The 26,742-nt window shown below is 40.5% G+C and overlaps 1 protein-coding gene across 1 annotated transcript; it reads right to left on the reverse strand.

Moving 5' to 3' along the window:
• Positions 1-1,108: 1,108 nt before the first annotated feature.
• LOC311222978 (leucine-rich repeat-containing protein 43-like) lies at positions 1,109-24,537 on the reverse strand (the record flags this gene model as incomplete). The annotated part of the gene is made up of 9 exons (XM_084307649.1): positions 1,109-1,264; positions 1,458-1,652; positions 20,036-20,146; positions 20,696-20,856; positions 21,403-21,641; positions 23,379-23,518; positions 23,814-23,924; positions 24,041-24,265; positions 24,451-24,537. The coding sequence occupies 9 exons, from the start codon at positions 24,535-24,537 to the stop codon at positions 1,109-1,111; spliced, it is 1,425 nt and encodes a 474-aa protein (XP_084163775.1).
• Positions 24,538-26,742: the final 2,205 nt, after the last annotated feature.

A 26,742-nucleotide genomic window follows, 5' to 3' on the forward strand; every position in this document is an offset into this window, starting at 1 on the left:
ACAGATAGAATACATAGAGAGAATGGCTGAGGGCTTCCCCCAGGTGATCAGCTGAAATGACCCAGGTGAGAAGACCTCGATAGATCTCGGGAGACCTATATAGTTAACAAGGGGGGGGGTGTGGTCCAATTTGATAGGTCAGATGGGGGGGGGGGTACAGGTTTGGGGAGAGGGGAGGGGGATGTCTTATTCCACAGATAGGGGGGGGGCACAGGTAAGGGGATATAGGGGAGGGGAATATATTTACATGAGAACATTATAATTATACCACAATGGATCCTTACCTTGAAAGTATTTTGATATCTACCTTTTGATAAAATTATCTTGTAATGTAAGCAGGCATAAAGCCTGAAAAACAGAGTTTCTGAAAGGTGTAAAATGTGGTTAAGCTCTGTGACACAAAGGGACAGTTGCTGCAGCAATAAAGCAGATGGTGCGGCGAGATTAGGTTATTTCGGTGACTTCAAAGGCATTGCTGTTTCCCCCCCCACTTACACAATGAAGATCTCGACCCCCACTTCATTTTGATGAAGACAAAGGAGGGGTGGGGGCTGCGAGCAGAAGGATTTATAAGGAACCCCAGGAAAGGAGAAGGGAGATCACACCGACCCGGTATGGTGGTATATACAACATTTTTAGGATCCTTTTTTATTTTTTTATTGATCTTTCCCTTTTTCCGTACTTTTTCTCCCATCTACCCCAGTTCCCTTCCCCGCTGAGCAGGTGCCCCGACCGACCTGTAGGAGTCGCTGTTTACAACGACCAGGATACATACCCCACCGGCTTCCCACCCGCTAACACTGCCAATTGTGTTAGTAGGGACGACTGACCAAGCCGGAGGTACCGCTGACAGCTGGATTCGATCCCAGAGTCTCTGCGGTGGTAGGCAGGCGCTTAGTCCGCTGCGCTACCCAGCCGCACCTTAGGATCCTTTTTCTGTTCTTGTTCTTATTCGTCTTTGTACATTGTTCTCTTCCATCCATTGCTGTGTAGTGCTGTTAAGCCCCCCCTTAATCTACCAAATTTCTGAATTATTGGTAAATATTTATTGAAGAGAATTCTACATCCTGTAAATGGAATTGTGTTTGAATGAATCAATTCCCATCCTTCAGGAGTCTTGTGGGAGGAGCTGGTGGGCTTCAGACGCAGACTGCCACTTCACTAGTTGCATGCTGAACTCCACAGTCATTGTCTTCTTGTCCTCTTTCTTCTTGTCCTCTTTCTTCTTGTCCTCTTTCTTCTTGGCCTCTTTCTTCTTGTAACACTAAATAGGAATAAATAAAGATGTATTCATGTCAAACCTCAATTTACTCTCTAGAGGATTTGATAAGACTTCAACTTGATAGAGAAATAGAGACCACAGCAACGGGTTCTAGTATATATCCCACCACAGTTTGTCCCATTGCATGGCTGTCAGTATATAAAAAGACGCTTGACCTTATGTAATTGAAACATACCTTTTCCCTCTGTGGTGCTGTGGTTACGCCAAGGTCACACAGAATGTACACCTTTTGTTCTCCTGTAACTAGGGTCTGGAGAGGGACATGGACAGAGCCTAGAGTTCTCCTAATGGGGGCATCCTGGACCAGGTCTGCTGCAGGCTTCTTCTTTTTCTCTTTAGCTTTATCCTTGGCACCAGATTTGTTTGGAGCCTGTACATAGTGCACAATACATCTGATATGATAACTGTAAACTCGTTATTTTTCTCACATTATGTTCAAGTTTCTTTATTAGTTGTCATACAGAAATACAGAATACTTTTGCATGAAATGCTTCTTTCGGTTTTTCTCCTGAGTGCTAGATAAATAACAAGATAGTATAAAAGAGTATAATATAAGTATAAAATAGAAAGTCAAGTACGTAAACAAGTGTAAACAAAACAAAAATGTTCAATATACATATATACAGTATAATGTAGTCTATACAATGCATATACAGTACAGTGTAGAAATGGTGAGGTATAGCTTAGCTTGTGGTGCCACCTTGTGGTGGTGAGGTGCAATGAGGTGCATGAGATTGATGCCAATACATATAAAGTGTGTTAGTGTCTAAAGTCGGTAAAGTGGGTGCTACAGTGTGTTGTTTATTTAAAGTGAGTGTGTGCGTGTGGATGTGTGTGCTGTGGGTGTATTTGATGGTCTGTTATTGTTCATTGTTCATTGAGCATCCTGATGGCCTGGGGATAGAAGCTCCTTCTGAGTCTCTCTGTGCTTGCCATGAGACTCCGGTATCGCTTGCCTGACCGCAGCAGTTCAATGAGGCAGTTGTTTGGGTGGCTGGGGTCTTTGATTATTCTCTTAGCCTATGAGAGAATCTTAACGACGAGAGGGCCTACCTGGAGGAGGTTAAGGTTCTAGCGGGATGGTGTCGAGAACAGCCTCTCCCGGAACGTCAGCTAAACAAAGATGGTTGTGGACTTTAGGAGGTCGGGGGTCAGGGACTACAGCCCCCTCAGCATCGACGGGGCACCAATTGAGAGATTGAACAGTTTTAAGTACCTCGCAGTCCACATATCCGAGGACTTGACATGGACCACACACATTGACAGTGTTATCAAGAAGACACGACAACGCCTCTACTTCCTTAGGCGCTTAAGGAAGTTCAACGTGAGTCAGAAGATCCTCAAGAACTTCTACTCATGCACAATAGAGCATCCTGACTGGCAATATCACCTCCTGGTTTGGGAATAGCACTGCACAAGACCGCAGCAGACTACAGAGTGCACAATTGGAGGGGGGCTTCCCACTCTCCAAGGCATTTACAACAAGTGGTGCATGGGCAAGGCTAAGAGAATAATCAAAGACTCCAGCCACCCAAACAACTGCCTCTTTGAACTGCTGCAGTCAGGCAAGCGATACCGGAGTCTCATGGCAAGCACAGAGACTCAGAAGGAGCTTCTATCCCCAGGCCATCAGGATGCTCAATGAACAATGATTGCTCAATGAACAATGATTGAACAATGAACAAACAAGCCATCAACACACCCACAGCACACCCACACTCACTTTAAATAAACAACACTGTAGCACCCACTTTACCACACTTTACACTTTTACACTTTACACTTTATATTTATATTATTGGTAAGAGAATTGCACATCTCTTCCTTATTCCTTATTGCACCTCACCACCACAAGGTGGCACTACAAGCTAAGCTATACCTCACCATTTTTGTACCAGATGTACATACTGTATATAGAGGTATACTGAACAATTGTTGTTTACACTTGTGTTTACTTGACTTCTTGACTTTCTATTTTTATTTATTATACTTATTTATACTATCTTATTATTATCTAGCACACTCTCAGGAGCGAAACAGAAAGAAACATTTCATGCAAAGTATTCTGTATTTCTGTATGACAAATAATAAAGAAACTTGAACTTGAACTTGAACTTTTCCTCTCCTTGATATTTTGGGTGGGTTTACTCACTGAGACGTCTACAGAAGGAGCAGGCCGTGACAGGACCTAGAATGTCAAACAGTGAATGTACATGTAGTCAAACACCTGAATATGATGACTACTACTACTACTGCTGCTACTGCTACTACTACTACTATTATTATTAGTATTATTGCTGCTGCTGCTGCTTATGGCCTATTCTCACCGAAAGTAGCCAAGTCTAGCAGCTGTATTAAATACATTTCCAATGTAGAGAGCAGCCACGAGGTGCACGATGGGAAGGGGCACAGAGAATTAGAAGGTGTACTACATGCAAATTAATCTGTTCAAAGCAGCGCACCTGCCTCGTGCAATTCTGATCAAATTGCCAAACTAGGAGTTGCAGATCAAATATGAATTAAGATCCAGCAACTGCAAGGCCTATTATTGCCTAAAATGTTGTCAGATACATATTTGAGTGGACAATGTGTGAGGGCTGCAGGTGTTTGGGTCACGAGCAAATAGGGACTCTTTAAGTTATTCATGTAACGAATAACCACTAAACTGCTAAGCAGAAAAGTAAACAACAAAAAACAACCTTTTCAGGTGGAAGCCTCAACATGAGTATTTTAAGAAAATAAATTAAGTCCAAAAAACAGGACAACACTCAATAAAGCGGTATTATAGAAATAACTGAAATAAGACACAAAGGCACCTCCTAATAACGGAGTTCATACAAATAACAAATAACCTAAATAACAATAAACCTCCAACCTCCTGCTACATTATAAATTGAAAATGGGGGACCCTGATGTAAACAAGACGAAAGTCTTTCTCTGGTCTGCATCCCCTTAACAATTGTGTGTATTGAGCCGTACTGTATTGTACCCATTCTGCAATCTGTTAATAACATTTTCAATCAATCCACTAAGGGAGTTTTTGTGTAGTAGTGGACTAATGACAGTTAAAAAGGAAACAAACGAAAACGCTCATAAAAAGAAACACACTACAATAAAAGGATAAGATAGATAACATAGATAGATAACATTATAATGGGATTGTTCGTCACTCTCCCAGAAAATGCTGGTAGCTGTATGTACTTGTTTGCAATGGATATGTTTATGATATTGACATATTTTGTATACTTGCCAATGTCAATAAAGGAAAAACCAACAACATTCAATTGACCACCACGACCATAGAATGATGTGGCGGCATGACATACAGTATATATCCAATGGAACCTGCCTACATTATTTTAGTGAACGCCCATCAAGCAGCCAGTGGGACTGCTCTGGTGCGTGTTTGCTGCTTTCGGTGAGAACGGGCCATAACTATGACTGCCACTGCCACTGCCACTGCCACTGCCACTGCCACTGCCACTGCCACTGCCACTGCCACTGCCACTGCCACTGCCACTACCACTACCACTACCACCACCACCACCACCACTAGGACTACCATTACCACCACCACTACCACTAGGACTACCACTACCACCACCACCACCACCACCACCACCACCACCACCACCACCACCACCACCACCGCCACCACCACCACCACCACCACCACTACCACTAGGACTACCACTATCACCACTACCACCACTACCACTACCACTACCACTACCACCACTCAACTACCACTACCACCACTACCACTACCACCACTAAGACTACCACTACCACCACTACCACTACCACCACTACGACTACCACTACGACTACCACCACCACCATTACCACCACTACCACGACTACCAATACCACCACCACCACTACGACTACAACTACCACTACCACCACCACCACTACCACCACTGCTGCCACCACTCCTACTGCCACTACTAATACCATCTAAATCTCTCATCAGTTCATCTCATCAGGGAATTTATCAAACATCGAACAAAGGATAAGGAGGACAAGTACAAAAACTATAAAAACAGATTGACATGTATTATGAGATCACAAAAAAAATGAAAACTATAATAATTTGTTGCAAATGCATACAAATAATATTAAGGCTACTTGGGGTGTGCTTAAAGATATGATTAAAAAGTCTAGTAAAAAGGACTTTCCAACATACTTTGAAAAAAATGTCAATTCATTCATTCAAAATATAAAGGAAATTGTTAATGAGTTTAATGAGTATTTTGTTAATGTAGGCCCAAATTTGGCTAAGGAAATGTACCTCCCTACGGAGGGTGAAACTTATTCTGATTCACCAACAAACAGCAACTCAATGGGTCTCATTCTCCAAAAAATTTCAAAGAGTTCTCTTGGAAGACTTATCTTGGAACCGACTGAGACAGAATCAATGACAAGTTAACTCTGAGTCCCGAACGTGCTGGTAATATGTCTTAAGTGGCTCAAACGGTCGCACCTGTGATATGATCTGATATCTGCTTGGAGATTGGCATTATGTCTTAAACTCGAAAGCGTGTTTCTGTTCAGGTCATTTGCATACAAAACAACGCCTCCAGAGCTCCTTATAAGGCAAAGTAATGACGCAGCTGTGTGGAAATGGATGCGGAAGTGCCTTGCGAGTCTTGCGCGACCCATCGAAATGAGATTAGATTAATGTATTGTCATCATATAATATAGTACAGCTCGTGGTACACCTGCCGCAGCGCACGCGCACACACACACACACAAGTGCGCGCGCACAGTATACTGTAGCCTACGGCGTAATGAATGAACGCAGTATAGGCTTATTATTCCATTAATGCCTACGCCGTAATGAATGAACGCAGTATAGGCTTATTATTCCATGAATGACTTGTTGCATTAGGATTTGGTAGATACTATATGCTCTGCCCTACGTACAGTATAGGTACAGTCTGTACTTATACTGTACGTAGGGCAGAGGCAGAGCATATCTACTAAATCCTAATGAAACAAGTAACTAGAATATATTAAGCCTATACTGTTCATTAGACACGTAGGCCATACTGGCGCACACAAGACTTGTTATGGAATATGAATGCAGTCTATTTCCATGCGATTAGCTTTAGTTCTTATTTATTTATTTATCCACTGTCATTTCAGTGTTGGTGTATAGGCTATATAGTGTATTTCAATATAAGTTTAATTGATTAATGATATATTCGAAAGGAATGCAGGTTTATAGCTATATCAACCCCCTCCAATGTACAGTAAATGACCAAGTATGGTTTTGTCAATATTCCAATGTACAGTTTTGCTTGTACAGTGGCATTAAATAATTATTATTTTCAATCATTTCACAATAATTGCATAATTGTGTTTGAATATCTGAGTAATTAAAGTAATTATACATTTGTCCAAAATAGCTGGTTCAGATATGGTTAAGCAGCTGCCCTGTGATCAGATGAATCCATATTATTTATTTTTCCGACATCAAATGCATAATTTCTTATCGTACAAATATTGTCATATTTATTTTAATTATGATTAAGTAATTAATTCCAAGGAGGCCTGTAGCGTTAACATGAAGGAATCACTATGAGAACACAGTCTGTCAAGTTAATAAAATGTTCAATTAGTCAATCAATCATAAGTGTGCTCCTCAGCACTCTTAAATCTGCTTTCAGCCACGCTCAAATCTGATCTCAGGAAAATTTGGGGACTCGCGCTACCAGCCCTAATATGTCTTAAATGGACAGAAATCTGCCTACGAGGAAATTTTTGGTTGTAAATTCGTTCGGGAATGAGACCCAATGTTCCTTGGTGGAGTTTGTGAGTGATGTGCTAGAAGTGGTTAGAAAGTTTAAGAAAAGAAATACACTGATAGTAATACTCTTGACATGTCAACTATAAAAGAAGTATTTGACTGTGTCCTCAAACCATTCACTTATATATGTACAGTAACAAATCCTTTTTAACTGGTATTTTTCCTGATGAAATGAGGACTTTTTTTTAAGTGGTGACATACATACTATCAAATTATAGACCTACTGTATATCATTGCTTCCTCAATTCTCAAATATATTTTTACTTTTACAAAAAATGGAACGGTATAGAATAAGAGGTGTCACTCATCATTGGTTAAGAAGTAATTTAAATAATAGGTTTCAATATGTAAACATCTGCTTATTTTTAAAGCAAACTACAAAAAAATGCTCATATCCAAAAGTAGTAGATAGATAAATAGGTCATACATGTAGGTATGCATTTGGTTATGTGGGTGGGTAGGTTTGTAGGCAGGTGGGTGGGTTGTTATATATTATTATGTACACAGTATATGCATGTATGTACTGTGTGTATGTATGATCGTATTAACATGAATCTTTTGAATGTATTCTGGTATTTTATAATATGCATATTTTTGTATTTTTGTATTTTTGTATGTTTGATTTTATAAAACAGGGGGAGTTCTTGATAAGCCTCTAGGCTTCTAACTTCTCCTTCACAATCGTTATAACTTATTATGTATTGTTTTTACTTCTGTTTAACTGTGTTAATAAACAAACAAACAAACATTAATAATACAGAATCACATCTTAGAAGAGTAACTAGTGGTGTTCCACAGGGTTCCGTATTGGGACCCAAGTTATTTATACTTTATTTAAATTACATTTTTACAGTATTGAATATTTAGAAAATTGTTACGTTTGCTGATTATACTAATTTACTTTGTTCAGGGGAGGACATGAAAGAATTATTGAAAACAGTAGAAAGGGAATTGATAAAGTTAAAGAAATGGTTTGATAGGAATAAGTTGTCTCTTAACACTTTGAGTGCCAGCGACGTGTTATGTTGTTATTTCATGCCCCCCGTTGAGTGCCGACGACGCTAATTGTCGTTTGATTTTTTTATTAGCGATCTGAATTCATATTTCATCAACCGAGTCTCCCGTTGGTACAGCAGCCCCTCTAGGAGCTCCGATGGGAAAATACCGCCCCCTATCGTCTATCCCTGTGTAACTGCAGGCCATTCGATTACACTGGTGGATCTGTGGGGGGGGAGCCTACTGGCTCCACTATGCTGGCGAGGGATCTGATGAAGAGGGAAGTGATCGCGAGATGGAAAGCAGCCTGGAATATATATTTACAGCAGCCAATAATCAATGAATAAACGCGATCGATATTTGGAATGGCGATCAGGAATTGGAATAATCTTTTTGGAGAACATCTGATCTAAGGTAAGGAGTCTATGTTACCAGTTTTAGGATAATCAGAGCTGTTTTCACTGAGAGAACAGCGTGTCCCGTATGTGTATTATGTGTGTGTGTGTGTGTGTGTGTGCTGTTGAGGAAATAAGATAATCGATTTCTCAGCTCGCTTCTATAGCGTGCATAAGTACACATATACTATCGATAATGTAGCGTTTATTTGAAAACGATTCATAAATAGGCAGACAAATTACAACGTGTCTAGTGTATTCGAGAATATTCCAATAAATGCCGTTTATGACGGAATCTTTCTATTTTCCTGAAATTTTCGAGAAAACGATAGCTTTTCGAAATGCTATAAATAGGATATGAACCGATTAAAAAACAATCCGTTTTGACAATGTTGACTGCAAACAAGTCATTGATAAGCGACGGGCAGATTAGACACATAGCCATAATTTAAAACATAGATTATGCGTTTTTAACGCTATCATTGAAGTGGGTGGCGGCATTCAAGGGGGTAAAAAGGAAACACGGCCGGCACTGAAAGTGTTAATGAAAACAAAACTAAATGTATGGTATTTGGTGGTGTTCCTACCGACTGTGAAATTAAACTGAATTTAAATGGAACTGAAATTGAAAGAGTATATGAAACAAAATTCTTAGGTGTGATTATAGATCACAAACTCTGTTGGAAGCCACATATACAATATATCAAAGGTAAATTAGCCAAATCTGTTCTGTACAAAATAAGGGAGCTGTTGAATCAGAAATGTTTGCATATATTGTATTTTTCACTTGTTGTGCCATACATGTCATATTGTGTTGAGGTCTGGGGGAATGTATATAAAACAAATATAGATCCTATTATTAAACAATATAAAAGAGCTATTAGAATAATAAACAAAGCTAGTTACCCTGAATCGACAAATCCATTATTAATAAAGTCCTGCACATTTAAATTTGTAGATATGGTGTACATAAAAACTTTGGGAATTTCTTTTTGTGCTAAGAGTAAAAGCCTACCAGCTTGAAGCCTATTCAATATCTCTTTAAATCAAGAAAAGGAAAGTATAATTTAACACATTCCCGGCCATTCACATATACACGTGATTGGGAGCCAACGCTTGACGGCCAATCACGTATATGTTTTTAACTCGTTTTTTCTTTTATTCGATTTTAATATCCTATTCAATGTCACAGAGCTGTATTTTGGCTGGAAAAGGCATATTGGGACTCGGAAAGTGCAGTACCGACCAGATCCTGGTATTGGCGCTGTCTTGAGAATGCAGTTTCCCCTGTTGCACACTTGGTGTCACCTTTTTTACGCTCCGGGTGGACTTTTTTGTTAGTCTGAAGCGAGGGCTTCACCCGATCGCCTGGAATACTTTTTGCAATGCAGAATTCATTATGCAGTAAAGGAATATGGCATCAGCCAATGGACATATGATCTAGCACAGTGGTTCTCAAACTTTTTACACCAAGTACCACCTGAGAACATAGCTGGCTCTCCAAGTACCACCATATGACCGGCGTTAAAATACAGTCTATTCAGCTATGCACAGTTCACGCAGGAGGCAAATGTATTCCTAATACCATTATTTATTGTTAACTTTTGTCAGACACAGCCACAATGTACAAAGGGATAGCACGCTTCCACACAACTCATACAATGCAAGGGGCATTGAGAACATAATAACTAACATTCTCACATAGCAAGTGAGAAAATTAAGAACAACTGTATTTCAGCAAATGTACTTAATTCTCTCTCTCTCTCTCTCTCTCTCTCTCTCTCTCTCTCTCTCTCTCTCTCTCTCTCTCTCTCTCTCTCTCTCTCTCACAGCAAGCAATTGTCCGTCATTCTTTCTCACACTCACACACACACACACGCACACAATTATTTGGTTACAAAAACTTAATTTCCTGCATTCTGGTGCAGGAATTTTTGAATTTTTACCCTTTAAATGCCAGTGTTTGTGATGGGCATCACAAATTATTGTAAAAAAGAAAAGAAAACACATATTCGATACATTTTTGAATGTTTACCCTTTAAATGCCATTGATGGCATCACAAATTATTGTTAAAAAAAACACACAAAAAGTAAAATATTTACAATATATCAAATGCAAAGTACATTTTTCTGGGGGGGATTATTACAGGCTAGGCATGTGTCAATGATTAGCAGCAACACATATTTTGATGAATTTTTTGTAATGTCAGATTTAACACCAACTCTTTTCAGAAAAGTGGGAGTATTTCATTTTTTATCTGACATTACAAGAAATCTAAAAATAAATGGTTATGATCAGGGCTGAAGTTGAATTAAAGATTTATGACTGTTTAGACTGCATTACTCTCTGTCACAGTGATCTCCTGGTTGTTCCCCACTTAGATTATCTAACTATCGCGCTGCCGCAACCAGAAACACTGGCCTGGCCTGCTTCTGACTGAGACTAAGAGGGAAGAAACCAGAAGAGACTCTCTCCTCTCGACGAGAGAGAGGGGGGGGGGGGGGGGGGAGAATGGCACATCACCAGTAGCTTCGGCTACCACGAGGATGGTTTTAGGCTAACGAACAGGCCTGAACACTATTGGACTGAACAGCAAAAGGACGATAATATGAACACACCGAAAGATCATTAGAAATATACTCTTCAAGGACAATACAATCTGTTAACATCTGAGCTGAGGTTTCTGTTTAGAGAAATAAAACCATGCTTTTCCTTGTAAGGTATTTCACGTTGTCGAAGTGTCGAATTCTTACGGAGGTGGGGAAGTATTATGGTTTACGGATTGCACTAACGGGGGGGAGATAAGGATCTTATCTACCAGTATCGGAGACGTCAGGACCATTAAAAGTACACAACGCAGAGGAATCGGATGGAGGGACAAACAGACAAAGACGTGATACTGGCCAGTTTGATCAGAATCTTACAGTTGTCTAGCCTAGCAGTCACAACAGCATTCCTAAGATAAGGATGGAGCAGGAGGAGGTGGGGGGGGGGGGGGTGATTCATCTTCAGTTGAGAAATAACGGAACGAGAGAGAGAGAGAGAGGATTATGAGGAGCTGATCAATTGGACTTTTATTAACGGACTTTATCAAATGAACTTTAAATCACTGGACCTTATCACAAGCTGCTGCGTATGTCAAGGAAGACCACTTTATTCCTGTAAAACTACCCTGTCTGGTTGAATAAAGTTCTCCTTGATGATTGTCAACTGAATCGTGTGAGGTGTTCATTCTGCCTGGGATTATCAGATGTTTCCGTGAGCACACCAGAGGGATCATTAAAAAAGTACACAACGCAGGACACTATCGTCTATCCATCACTCACTGGGATTATCGGAACATCTAACAAACTTATGAACCAGAAGGCGGGGCCGTCGTTGCGACGACGAACATCTATAAATCGAACAGGGTTTCCGGGTGTAAGGCAGACTAGAATCTGACTCAGACCAGAATCTGACCAAGAGCGAGTAGGACTGAGATCACACAGAGGAGAGACTCTTCCTCCTCCACCACGGAGGGGGGGGGAAGGGAGAATGCCACATCATCATTACAGTAGCTTCGGCTAACACGAGGAGGGTTCGGCTAACGAACAGGCCTGAACACTATTGGACTGAACAGCAAAAGGACGATAATCTGAACACACCGAAAGATCATTAGAATAGACTCTTCAAGGACAATAACATCTGTTAACATCTGAGCTGAGGTTTCTGTTTAGAGAAATAAAACCACGCTTTTCCTTGTAAGGTATTTCACGTTGTCGAAGTGTCGAATTCTTACGGAGGTGGGGAAGTATTATGGTTTATGGATTGCACTAACGGGGGAAGATAAGGATCTTATCTACCAGTATCGGAGACGTCAGGACCATTAAAAGTACACAACGCAGAGGAATTGGATGGAGGGCCAAACAGACGAAGACGTGATACTGGCCAGTTTGATCAGAATCTTACAGTTCGTTCAGGCCAGTTCGTTAGCCGAACCCTCCTCGTGTTAGCCGAAGCTACTGTAATGATGATGTGGCATTCTCCCTTTCCCCCCCCCCTCCGTGGTGGAGGAGGAAGAGTCTCTCCTCTGTGTGATCTCAGTCCTACTCGCTCTTGGTCAGATTCTCGTCTGACGCGGCCTGTGCCTGTGAAACCACTGGTTCCACCACCGTTCTATCACCGTCTCCTGCTTCCACCAACTGTAAGATTCTGATCAAACTGGCCAGTATCACGTCTTCGTCTGTTTGGCTCTCCATCCAATTCCTCTGCGTTGTGTACTTTTAATGGTCCTGACGTCTCCGATACTGGTAGATAAGATCCTTATCTCCCCCCGTTAGTGCAATCCATAAACCATAATAACGTCTCCACCTCCGTAAGAATTCGACACTTCGACAACGTGAAATACCTTACAAGGAAAAGCGTGGTTTTATTGCTATAAACAGAAACCTCAGCTCAGGTGTTAACAGATGTTATTGTCCTTGAAGAGTATTCTAATGATCTTTCGGTGTGTTCAGATTATCGTCCTTTTGCTGTTCAGTCCAATAGTGGTCAGGCCTAGTCGTTAGCCTGAACCCTCCTCGTGTTAGCCGAAGCTAATGATGTCGTGGCATTCTTCCTTAACCCCCCCCCCCCCCCCCTCTCGTGATAAGAGGAGAGAGAGTCCTCTGTGTGATCTCAGTCCTACTCGCTCTTGGTCAGATTCTCGTCTGAATCAGATTCTAGTCTGCTCAACACCCGGAAACACCGTTCGACTTATAGATGTTCGTCGTCGCAACGACGGCCCCGCCTTCTGGTTGTCATGCGACGTGTTGTCATGACAACTGCATAACCTTTAACACTAATAAACTCACGTTTCATTAAGATGAACCTCTCTCCCTCCTGTCCTGGGAGACAGTACACTCTAATCTCAGATGTTCTTCTAAGGAATTCATAACAAAACCCTTGCTGACGCGGCCTGTGCCTGTGAAACCACTGGTTCCACCACCGTTCTATCACCGTCTCCTGCTTCCACCAACTGTAAGATTCTGATCAAACTGGCCAGTATCACGTCTTCGTCTGTTTGGCTCTCCATCCAATTCCTCTGCGTTGTGTACTTTTAATGGTCCTGACGTCTCCGATACTGGTAGATAAGATCCTTATCTTCCCCCGTTAGTGCAATCCATAAACCATAATACTTCTCCACTTCCGTAAGAATTCGACACTTCGACACTGTGAGATACCTTATGAGGAGAAGCGTTGTTTTATTGCTATAAACAGAACCTCATAATCAGATGTTATCAGATGTTATCAAATTGTATCGTCCTTGAAGAGTCTATTCTAATGACTGCCTGACTGCAATTTTTTTTTTTTTTTTTTTTAATGTTTTCAAGTACCACCAGCAGTACCACCAAGTACCACTAGTGGTACACGTACCACAGTTTGAGAACCACTGACCTAGCAGATGGCGATCAAATAACTGGAAAATTCTTTTTGGAATCCAACCAGCCACAGGTAAGAGCAATTTGACGTCAGTTTCAGCTTGATTGTGCAAGGATTTAATAGCCACCCCCTGCTCATCCTATGTTGTAGTAATAACGAATGCCGTTATTGGTAATCAATAATCAGAAACGACTTCCCCCGCCCCCCCCCTTTCATGCATTCATGATGGAACATAATACCGATCATATGCATTTGGATTTTTAACTCCAGCTTGTGTAGGGACGAAACGCCAATCGATTTAACGTTATTAGCTTAGCGCCTTATAACTAGCTTTGCAGGAATTATCCCAGATCATTCCGATATAACCAGTGATGCCACAGATTACTTGTAAAAGTAATACGATTACTGATTACTGATTACTCCTTTAAAAAGTAATCTTAGTTACTTTACTGATTACTTGATTATCAGAGTAACTTAGTTACTTTGAAAGTAACTAGGTTACGAAGTCGTCGTCCCTGCTGCTGCCACAACATAAGAATGACAAAAAAAAATTTGTAAAATGTACTCAGTTTGAGTAAAATGTACTAATAGGGCAGGTAGGCCTATCTTGCTATCTATAGATCTATAGATTTCACAAAAGATAAATGGTCAATAACACCACATGTAGGCTGATATGTAGCCTACCTTTGAGGCCTGCCCCATTCAGATATGGTTCTACGTTATTATTATTTATTATTGTGTGAATGAATGAATGAATGAATGAATGAATGAAAACTTTATTTAACAGATTGCAGAATGGGTACAATACAGTACGGCTCAATACACACAATTGTTAAGGGGATGCAGACCAGAGAAAGACGTTTGTCTTGTTTCCATCAGGGTCCCCCATTTTCAATTCATATAGACATTTATGACATACACAACATACATGATATTTATGGCATAGGGACATATAGGTATTTAGTACTGATACATTTGTGACATAAGCGGTATTCAAATATACAGTACTGTTACCCCTAGATCATGACAGAGTATATACATATGATGGGGAGGGGACTGTACATTAGGAGGGGGTGGGTGGGTGGGAGGGAAATATATACGGCGGGGAGGGAATATATATACTGCAGTGTTGTCAGTGTGCTACTGACAACCTACATACTGCAGTATGGTGTAATGTTCCATGTTCATGAATTATAGTGCAATGCAAAAGATGTTTAACTCAAAGGTGGAACATACTGTTTGGCTGGTGGTGCAGCTCCGAGTCCTGTAGAAGTCGACGGTCGTGCTGTGCTGTATATTCCATATGCGGTAGACAGTATTTTGTTTCCTCCGCAAAGTGAATGTTTTTTTCACCCGGCTTAACAAACGTTAAGTAGACTAGTGAACTTCCAGTGCAAGAAAGCGTTACGAATACGAGCGCGAGCTTCTCCCTGCTAGCGCGCAGTTTAGGTCAGCCTGAAAATAACAATAACAGCCGCGCCCACCAGCATGGCTCAACACGCCAGGTTGCGTGCTGTGACGTCACTCCCCAATACAAGGAAAAGCTTTCCAAACATATATTTGACTGTCGAAAACGAAAGAAAATACTGCATTCCGCCTGCATTATGATGAGATAGTAACGAAATAGTAACGCTGCAGCCACTTGGACAAGTAACTGCAATCAGATTACTGGCTTGTAAAGATTAACGCGTTAGATTACTATTTTCGGGGAAAAGTAATCAGATTACAATAACGCGTTACTTAGTAACGCGTTAGTGGCATCACTGGATATAACACTCATATTCATCACGGTATAAAACGGGAACGTATTGATGAAAAAATTATTTCTTTATGGCATATTGAACCGAAGGTTCATACTGTCAATTGACAATGACATTGGATGCATAGCTATAATATAAAATATAGATTTAGCTCTACAAACAACGTGATGCACAGTGAATGTTTGTTATGGGAACGCTGACCTTCCTAGAATGGCTGGCCGTGAATGTGTTAAGAGGGTTATGTATTCTTAAAACATGTAAAAAATAAAATAAAAGAAGTAAGAACTAATGTAAAAGCTAGATGTGTTTAAATTTTGGGAGTTAAACTATGGAATAGCCTTAGTGATGGGTTTGAAATCTCAGGGGAGATTTAAAAAAGCCTTAAAAAGTAAAATTATTCAGGAGTATAGTTTTGAGTAAAACATCAAACATTTGTTTTTTCAAAAAATATAACTTGCAGCTCATTTTAAGTTTTTAATTTTTTTATATTAAAATATATTTCGTTTTTAAGAATTATAAAGGATCGGCAAAAATAAACACGTGCTTCAGCCTATTCCTTTTTCAGTCATTGAGTTCGGATTTTGTGTGTGAGCTTACTTTGAATAGTATATTTTTCTTTTTTTTCTTTTTGTAAGTCCACACAAGTGTGTTTTTGATTTGTTGTACTTGTAAACAAAGACCGAAAATAAACTATTCATTCATTCAGTTCAAGCTTGGTTTGCTGTACCTTTTCCTCCTCTATCGTAAGCCAAAGTCCTCGGGTGAGGAATCTCTTCAAAGAATCCAAATCACCAACAATGTAGTATTTTGTGTAGATGTAGTCCATACACTCTGCCCATTCAAGCTTCGATGTACTTTGTCTCAATACTGTAGAAAAGGAAATAAGAACGTATCCAAACTGGAGATGGACATACAATAGGTACAATGTCCACACAGAAACAACATCAAAATAGAGAAAGACATTTCAGTTGTCTAAGTAATTAGTTGGTTAGACATGTTTGCAATACAACTAATCGGCCACAGTAGTTTTTTTATTGGCTGCCTCTATGGAACTCCAATGCTAGTTGCAAGGAATTTAAGTTGCATTCAAGTTGCACCACGCAACCTTTTACTGTTTGATTGATTGATTGATTGATTGATTGAAAACTTTATTAACAGATTGCAGAATGGGTACAGTACAGTACAGCTCAATACATACAATTGTTAAGGGGATGCAGACCAGAGAAAGACTTTCGTCTTGTTTACATCAGGGTCCCCCATTTTCAATTCATCATAACATATAATGACATACACGACATACAGATAGACAGTACTGCTACATCTATACATTTATGACATATCAGATTTGCAAATACAGTACTGTTTGTGATACCAAAAGAGTCCAGAAAAGAGAGTATATACATTTGACGTAGAAACTGTACATTGGAGAGTAGGGGGGGGGGGGGGGGGTGTAGGAGGAGGGGGGGGGGGGGTAAGTCCTCTTCCATCCTTCTCTGTCTGTTTAAACAACTCTCGGTAAAGTATTTCTTGCGTACATTTTTCTTTCACATCATTGTATTAGGTGCTCAGGTGATTCAGAAATAGAGAGGCCAGCCAGTAAGCAAAATACCACCCGCTTGATCCCAATACAGACATGAGGATGTGCTCTAGCTATAGGGCTGGAAGGTATACCTAACCACATTTAAAATGAAAAACATGTCTAGGTTCTGTTGTTTACCACCTTTGTTTTAATATTAATATTCTGTTTCCATTGTTCTAGGGCTGACCCCTATTAGTCGATTAGTCGACTAATCGGTCTAAAGGAGCCATAGTCGACTGCCAACCTCTTAGTTGAATAAAAAAAATATATATATTATATATATTATAATTTTAAATTTTTTTGTATCATTCTTTCCAAAAGAAAAGAGGCCTAGAAGCGTGGCTAACGCTAATGGCACGCATAACAGAGGCTAACTGCCTAAGAAAACAGGCACAGAGGCACTGAAAGAGGATTTCACCCATCTAATGCACACAGACTAGACAAATATCAAGATGTATCCATCAGTGGACCAATTGCATGCTTTTGCAGAGGACAAGAAGCCTTCAGTCGACTCCTTCAGACATTAAGCACCCACAGCCCAAATGGAATGATAATTGTTTATCTTTTTTTATATTATACTTTTTTTTTTTTTTTTTTGTGACCAATAGTCGACTAACGGCAAATTTTGGCCTATCATAGTCGACCATCCAAATCCTTAGTCGGGGACAGCCCTACATTGTTCACATCACTTAGAGACATCTGGAGATTGTTTTGCTTGGAAGACTTCTTATACCTGAGATGAGATATACCTTCCAGGCGAAACATGTCACCTGATTGCCCTCTCTTTGCTCTCTATGTTTTTTGGGAACTCTAAGCCTGTAAATAACCTAATTGACACCATTCACACGGCGGCAATTTTTCTCTTATGTCATGCTCTGGTTGGGAATCCTTTCCCTCATGTTCCATGTCATACTTGATTGATTGATTGATTGATTGATTGAAAACTTTATTAACAGATTGCAGAATGGGTACAAATACAGTACGGCTCAATACAAACAATTGTTAAAAAGGGGACATGCATTGCTATTCCTTTCACTATTTGGGCAACTTTACACAATTCCTGTGAGTCTATGGAACACATCTGTAAAGTTTTTTTCAAAGAAATTCATTGTTTTATATTTTTTATCAATGACTCAAAAGCAAAACATTTCGATTTCAAGATTCCAAGCTGTTTGGGCTGGGCTCCGCCCATAAGCACTTTGAGTGACAGTCGCCCACAGTCTGCGACTGGCACAGAAAGAGAGGTAGAAAGATTGAGGGGGATACTAATACATTTCGCCACGGGGGGGCATAATCCCACGGGACAATGCATTGGTAGTTTCAAATGACAATATATAACGCTGTGAATATTATTGCACGGATCGGAATATGGGCGTGCGCGTGGGAGTCAAAGATATTTTGACAGTGATATCCCAGGGAGAAGACCCTCCACCAGCCCCGCGCGCACACACATTTACACACTCCTGCGCGCAGTCCCTCTCTCTCTCTCTCTCTCTCTCTCTCTCTCTCTCTCTCTCTCTCTCTCTCTCTCTCTCTCTCTCTCTCTCTACCAGGGAGAAGACCCTCCACGCGCGCCGGTCAGGTTGTGTGTAAAATGCGTGTGTGTTTGTGTTTCCCCGCGTGCCGGTCAGGTTGTGTGTGTGTAAATGCGTGTGTTTGTGTTTCCCCGCGCGCCGGTCAGGTTGTGTGTGTGTAAATGCGTGTATGTTTGTGTTTCCCTACGCGCCGGTCAGGTTGTGTGTGTGTAAATGTGTGTGTTTGTTTCCCCGACAGAGGCTCCTGTCCCTCTCTATCTCTCTCTCCCTCTCTCTCTCTCTCCCTCTTTATCTCTCTCTCCCTCTCTCTTGCTCGCTCGTTCTCTGCCCCTCTCTGTCGGCATCCGCTTGAGGAAGTGCAGGTATTTCCACTCGCATGGTTGCACTACAAACATAGAGGGGGCGTTAGTTATGCAGATCAGAGCCTTATTCACGTCAGCAAAACAGTCAAATCAGAATGACCTAATTCACTGGGGGAGGAGATTGTCTCAACTGAATTAGAGCAATCCACCAAAATGGTAATTAGAGACACAGACCCATTGATACTAACCCCCATTGCTATAAAACAATGCTAAACACTGGAAAAGGCCATTTATAAGACACAGGACCTTTCAAGGTATTCTTGTTTACCAGAGAGGAGATCCGGTACAAGAATCTTGTTCGTTGGTTGACTTTTTTTTTATTACATTGATTGCCATTTTGTCACAGGAAAGATTTGCCTCTAGGATGGAACCCAGGTAGGTAATTTCATCTTTCCTTGTGACAATATTGTCACCCACTGTAACAGAGAAGCTTTTGGCCTTGCTGAGTTTGCATGAATTAGCTTGTCATGCTAGGGAACAGGGTGGAAAGGATTCCAAATCTGAGCATGACGTAAGAGCAAAATGGCTTCCATGTGACTATGGTAAATTAGGGTACTTTACAGGCTTAGAGTTCCTGCCGTGTGAATATGGTCAATAAACCTTTAGTTTTTTTTTTATTCACCAGCGGCTGCCTTTTCTCAGAAATTAAAGTTCATGCAGGACATTAAACCCTACTTTATTCATAGCTGTACACGTTGCTATCATCTGCATATGTAAAGGTTACTAGTATGTACCATTTACCATCTAAAGACCAATATGTAAAAAGACTCATTCCAATCTCACGGCCAATGAAGTCATTTAACTAATGATCCTAACGAGAGGATTTAGAACAGGAAATAGTTTAATTACCTGGTATGTCATGGGAATTTCCCTCAGTGTCCGTCATCAGACCTGTGATGTCTAGTTTTACAGTGTCCGTCACTGACACCTCTTGTTGGTGAATATTACTGGTGCCATTTTCTTTCACATCAGCTGTGTCTGTCAGTATATCAAATGTAGATGCAGAGTCACAGTTGGCTTGCTGCAAATAAAGAGAATATCAAAGACAATATTTATTAAAAGGATAGTTGCACATTTAGTTCTTTAATTAGTTTTCTCTTAATTATATGTGAAATGTCTCCAGAGTTTATGCCTCAAGTGAGCTCCCCAGTTTATAGTTGAGTAATAAATGATTACCTTTTTTATTTATTTTTTGTCTATGTATTACTTTCTGACAGTAAATAAAAAGGATTACAGTCACCATTTTATCAGATAATTATAATACCTTGTACATGTAATCTGTTATACCCCAAGTCACTGTAGTCAGAGCCTGAGGTAAAGACAGGGGGGAAGTGGTGTAATATTCTCAGTGTGTGTCTGTTGTACAGCAGTCTTATTCCTTAAACGTCCATGCTTAAATAACCAAGTCATTCCCCAAGTTCTTTGTATTTTCAAACGATAAACCAAATGTAGGTACCGTCTACACTCTATATTCTATAATCACACTCAGACAGTAGGTGCACTCCCCCACTTCCAAAGATAACACTGCAACGCTGGAAATGTAGGAAACCTTGGGAAGGATTGACAGCACCTTGTTCACAGAAGGTTGGTGACCTAGGAACTCGTAGGTGACAGAATAGCTGTAATTGACCACCACAGGGAACTCTGGAGCGTCATCGTCCAGGCTGGGGTCTGGGATGCCCCTAACTCTACCCACGGTAACTGTTGCGGCGGCCTGGTCCACTATCAGGTCTGTAGATACAGCATGACCATGACAGCAGAAACTGTAACTCTGTAGCAGGGTATTTAATTCTGACGATAAATGTACAACATTCAATTATTCTAGTCCTATGGCTCTGACAAACAAACCCTGGTATGGCAAGTTCAAAGGCAAAATATCTGAAATAAGAGATTATGCGTCTAATCATTCAATAATCAATACACAGTTAGCATTTAGGCTACTACATTATGTTACTGGAAGTACTCAGTAATACTTCTGAGCAGTATGATGAGGTTATGATAATAGCAGATGTTCATGCAGGGCAAATGTAGAGAGTGAGTGGAGCACATGCTCAGACACTGAAATAATGCCTTGCATTTTGTTTGCTGAATGCGACAGAAATTATGAGAATGATTTCAGAATTTAACATGAATCTGGCAGAACTGTATGCAGAATGTAAAGAGCCATTGTACATAAACAATGTCTAAAAATACACCTATGTATGTACTGTATGAATGGTGTTTGTTTTGTATTCTATATATTTTGCTTTGAATATCATTATTAGCGCCGAGTCTCACCACTCATCTTGGCCAAGCCTCTGAAATTACATCGGTCTTCTGGGGTGACCCTTGCAGTGTCCAGGTAGACTAGACATGGGAGGCCATCTAAGGTGAACCCTGGGTAAGAAGGGGTAAGGGTAAGGGGGTTTCCCTCAAGCACCAGGCTCCTAAGGCAGGGTAGGGTGACAAGGGCATCGACCAGGACCTGCTGTCCCTGGAACCCACACCAGCTCAGGTCCAGAGATACTAGCTTTGGCCTATAAGGTGAAACACAGAGAAGAGAAGAAGTGAATTCAAGAGTGCTGACAATAGTTATGTACAGTGTATGACAAGCCATCTTGTTCAAGTGCACTTAAATCTTGCATTGCAGTCTGCTGCCATCTGATGGGGATTTGTGAGGTAATGCAGAATTGTATTTACTATGCATGTTCTTACAGTAACATAATTTATTTTATTCTGAACCTGTTTACAATTAAGTTCAATTCAATTTTATTAAAAATGAAAAATAAAATCAAGACATTTTAAAAAGTATATATATATATATATTTTTTTATTAACTGGCTTCCAGTATTTCCTAGTATTTAGTTTTTGGGTGTCAATACAAAGCTATCATGGTCTCATGTTTTCCCCTGCTCCCATTGAAACCAATGTAGATTAGATCTGATCAAAAGCTAAAGATTCCATTCTTGAATCATCGATAACTTTTTTGATTTCTAGCTCTTTGGTAAATTTCTGCCATAAACATATTGATAGTATTCCATTCCATCACTACTTGTCTACTTTAAGCAGCCTAGCCTACACACTACACAACTTTACAAATCCTATTCGCAATGTGCTGTTCACACTACACAACTCAATTGGGGATCTTGACGTTGTTGTGATGTTGTAGTTTCAGACTATAATGACTGATCAGCAATGGGGGTGTACACACTACAATATCTTTCACCAGGAGGAATCCCCTGTCTGGTCTCCAAACTACGCTTTCTCACGAAAACACATCTAACACTATTAGGTTGTAATATTCTGGTTAGAATATAAACCAAATTTTGGTGTAAGAGCTCACACAAACATTTGATGGCCTCATAAAGTCAGAGCCCCATTCATTGTCTATGGAGCAGTGTTAGATTTTACATTCCATACATTCCAGTGACATTCCCTATTGTTAGGTTTTAGTGAGTTTTTCCTTACCTTCGCGTGGGGTATGTCTGGGAGTGCTTGCATTCTTTCATTTATTTTAAATTTGTTGGACCTTATGGTGTTCTTGTTCTGTTCTTGACTTATTGTTGTTTCTTCTTGACTTGTTTAATGAAGACGTGTACGGCCCATGGGGACATTAACGTGTGTTGTCGGGCCTTACAAATAAATTTGATTTTGATCACCGATTGGAGTTTCTCTGATTTCTAGCTTCAGTGATGTGTGCTTAAACCTGTATTCTACCATCTTAACATACTGTAACTACGTTTTTTAATCATGTATCTTACCCCTAGCCTCTGTATAATATACAGAGGCTAGGGGTAAGATACATGATTTAAAAAAAAAACTCTCCCAACCATGCTGTGTGTAGTGCTGTTGACAACAATGCACTTTAATATTATATTATATATATATATTAATTTATTATATATATATTATATTATATATTATAAAGGAGATTATAAAATGATGTTAATCAAGTTCCAGTGTCATCAATGAAACTACAATGAAACTGCTAATCGGTAGTAAATGTGCCACATGGGTTACAATGCAAAGGTGAAATCACTTTACATCTCAGCTCATTTGGGGTACATTTTCCTTTAGGATTACAATAATTGTACAGTTTAGCTCATTTGGGGTACATTTTCCTTTAGGATTACAATAACTTTACAGTTTAGCTCATTTGGGGTACATTTTCCTTTAGGATTACAATAACTTTACATTTTAGCTCATTTGGGGTACATTTTCCTTAATTTTTTTTTAAAAATAAACTGTCTTTGGGTTGGTGTGTGAGGACTGACCAGAAGGCCCCTGTAAGGTAATTGATATCTGCCTGAGAACCCAGCCTGTTTGAGCCGAGCCCCAGGTGCTGGAGGTCAGGACGTCGGTGGCAGCTTAGACCTTTAAGGTCACACAATTGGTTGGCATACAGCTCCAAAACCTTGGAAAGACACACACCTGTAATTAATGATCAGGATTTCTTTGGCAACATGATGAAATCTCATTGATGTAATACAACATTAGAATTCTGCATGATCAAAAAGAAATGTATTCTTTTTTTTATATAAACAAAAATGCCATTGCATGATGCAGTAATAGTAAGAGTAATACCCGAAGACATATCAATATCGATGAACCATTCTCCTTTAGAATGAGTGGAGAAGAGATGTTTTGTGTTTTCCCATACAGCTAATTTATGTTAACCTCTTAACACGCTATACAGAACTGTGACTCACTTTTAAAGAGGGAGGGAGGTGCTCAACACTCAATTCAGAGATTTTGTTGGCACTCAAAACCAACTCTTTTAGATTGGAGAACTTCAGAAGGCCCTCATCAATGATCAACACCTAACGCAGAAGCACAGAAGAACACAAGACTGTTAGTTCTTACCAAGAAATACGAGACATTCTCAACTGTGACCTCAGAGGATAGCTAAGCTTATGCATGTGATTTGGATACTTACACCCTTGTCCACAATGCGTAGGCTACTAAAGTGTTTGAAAACAAAGTCACCATGAAGGCGTTCAGGCGTTTGCACGGACAGCTTTCTTAGGGTTAGGGCGTCAGGGCTCCAAGACAACTCTTGTCGCCATGGGGAGAAGGGGCAGGTCAACAGATCAATGAGATCGTCCAGCTTCTTCTTCTCTGCTCCCTCTCGTTCCTCGTCTTCACTCCCTTTGGACTCGCTCTGAGAACAAAAGCAGCCTTGTGGTAACCTGGCCGTCACAAGAGGTTAAATATCCTCATTATGAAAAGGATGCCGTGAAAGAGCAAGTTTGCAGTTTAGTGTCTCTAAACCAGGAACCAGTCATGGTTTTTCCCTGAAGGCTCAGACAGACCTAATCTAGACAGCATTATAGCAAATTAACTCACCCAACTGCCATGGCCACATGGAAAGTTGTTCAGACACAGGCTGCGAAGTAGCCCTTCCACCACTGAGGAAAGTAGCTGGGAATCCATACTAATCTGTGTAAGAGCTGAAGGCAGAAATAAACAAACTGTATCAAGCTATATAATTCACAAGGTCATTGTTTTGTTTTCGTCACTCAAATGACTGGCTGTTAAAACACCATTGAGTGGCTGGTGCTGTATTTGGCTTTGCAGTGTTTTTGTTCTGAAAGGTTGCCTGGCAACTGGTGGACAACAGACACACTGATGACATTGCACAACGTCTTTACCTCAGACAGACAGATTACATGATGAATTGAAAATGGGGGACCCTGATGTAAACAAGACGAAAGTCTTTCTCTGGTCTGCATCGCCTTATTGTGTGTATTGAGCTGTACTGTATTGTACCCATTCTGCAATCTGTTAATAAAATGTTCAATCAATCAATCAATGATGTACAAATATTATAATTATCTGATCAAAGGGTGGCTGTAAAATTTTTAATAATTACTGCCAGAAAGTAATACCGACCACGGACCACCGCCACCAAGCCACTTCAACTCAGTTACTTAAACATTTTCTTCACAAACATAGCCACAACACTGGTAAACAAACTACCCTCCCACTCAGGGCATTATGGGGTAGAACACATAGTAGCATACTACAAGAACCTAGGGGTCCACAAAGACGACTTCAAACTGGAAATGGTAACAACAGATGAGGTACTCAAAAAACTGAGCGCCCTCCAACCGAACAAGGCCACTGGCCATGACAACATCAACATGAATGAATGAATGAATGAAAACTTTATTTAACAGATTGCAGAATGGGTACAATACAGTACGGCTCAATACATACAATTGTTAAGGGGATGCAGACCTGAGAAAGACGTTTGTCTTGTTTCCATCAGGGTCCCCCATTTTCAATTCATATAGACATATATGACATACATGACATACAGATAGTCAGTACTGCTACATCTATACATTTATGACATACCAGATTTGCAAATACAGTACTGTTTGTGATACAGAAGGAGTCAAGAAAAGGGAGTATATACATTTGACGTAGAAACTGTACATTGGAGGTTGGGTGGGGGGGGTTGGGTACATTGGGATATTGACAACCATACTGGGTAATTTACATTGGAGGTGGTTGGGGGGGGGGGGGGCGGGGGGCACACTGTATAAACAAGTAACACTGTACATTGAGGGGGGGGGGGAGGAGACACTGTACAAACAAACACAATTGTACATTGAACTATTGACAAAACCATACTAGGTAAATGACTGTACATTGGAGGGGGTTGGAATGATTGGGTTAGGATATTTACAGGGGCCAGTGTTGAATTGCAGTCTCCCGTAGGTGTCCCTTGAGAGAGGTTTTGAAAGTGGGTAGTGATCCACATTCCTTTACAGCTTTGGGTAGGGCGTTCCACATTGATGTGGCATAATTGCGAAACGTGTTTAGTCCCTTATTTGAGCCGAATCTGGGTTTGACATGATTTGTGGAGCTCCCTCTGGTGTTGTGATCGTGGTATTCACTGACCTTTGGGAAGTATTTTGACATGTACATGGGTACCTTGGTCGTGTAGTGTATCTTGTAGACCAGGCCCATTGCAAGTTGTTGTACTCTGTCGTCTACTCTAAGCCATCCTAGGTTGTCGAAGTGGGCAGGGGTGAGGTGGGTTCTAGGAGTAAGGTCAAGCAGTAGTCTGACCAGTTTGTTTTGAGATGTTTGTAATTTTGTTTTGTTTTTAGCGCCTTTGAGGTGCTTTGGTACCATGAGGTGCAAGCATAGTCGTAGTACCCCTGAACATTCTGAACATCCCCTCCAAATTCCTCAGAGACTCAGCAGCCGCCATCACCCCAGTCATCACACACTAATACACCTCTTCATAAAACAGGGACACGTCCCCAAGGACTTCAAAATTGCGAGAGTAACACCCCTGCACAAAAAGAGCAGTAAATTAGACCCAGGCAACTACCGCCCTGTTTCTATCCTTACCTCCATCTCGAAAGTCATGGAAAAAATTGTATACGAACAGGTCGAAAAGTACCTTGTGGAAAAAAATCTAATCTACGAATTCCAATCTGGCTTCAGAAAATCCCACTCCACTGACACATGCCTTCTCTATTTAAACGACCACATAAAACAAGAGGTGGACGCGGGCAAATACTGCGGCATGGTCATGCTGGACCTACAAAAGGCCTTCGACACTGTCAATCACACCATTCTGATTGACAAGCTAAAAGCAATTGGTTTTGTCTATCAGTG

The sequence above is a fragment of the Notolepis coatsorum genome (genome assembly GCF_963971535.1).
Source record: "Notolepis coatsorum genome assembly, chromosome: 1".
NCBI classification, from domain to species: Eukaryota; Metazoa; Chordata; class Actinopteri; order Aulopiformes; family Paralepididae; genus Notolepis; species Notolepis coatsorum.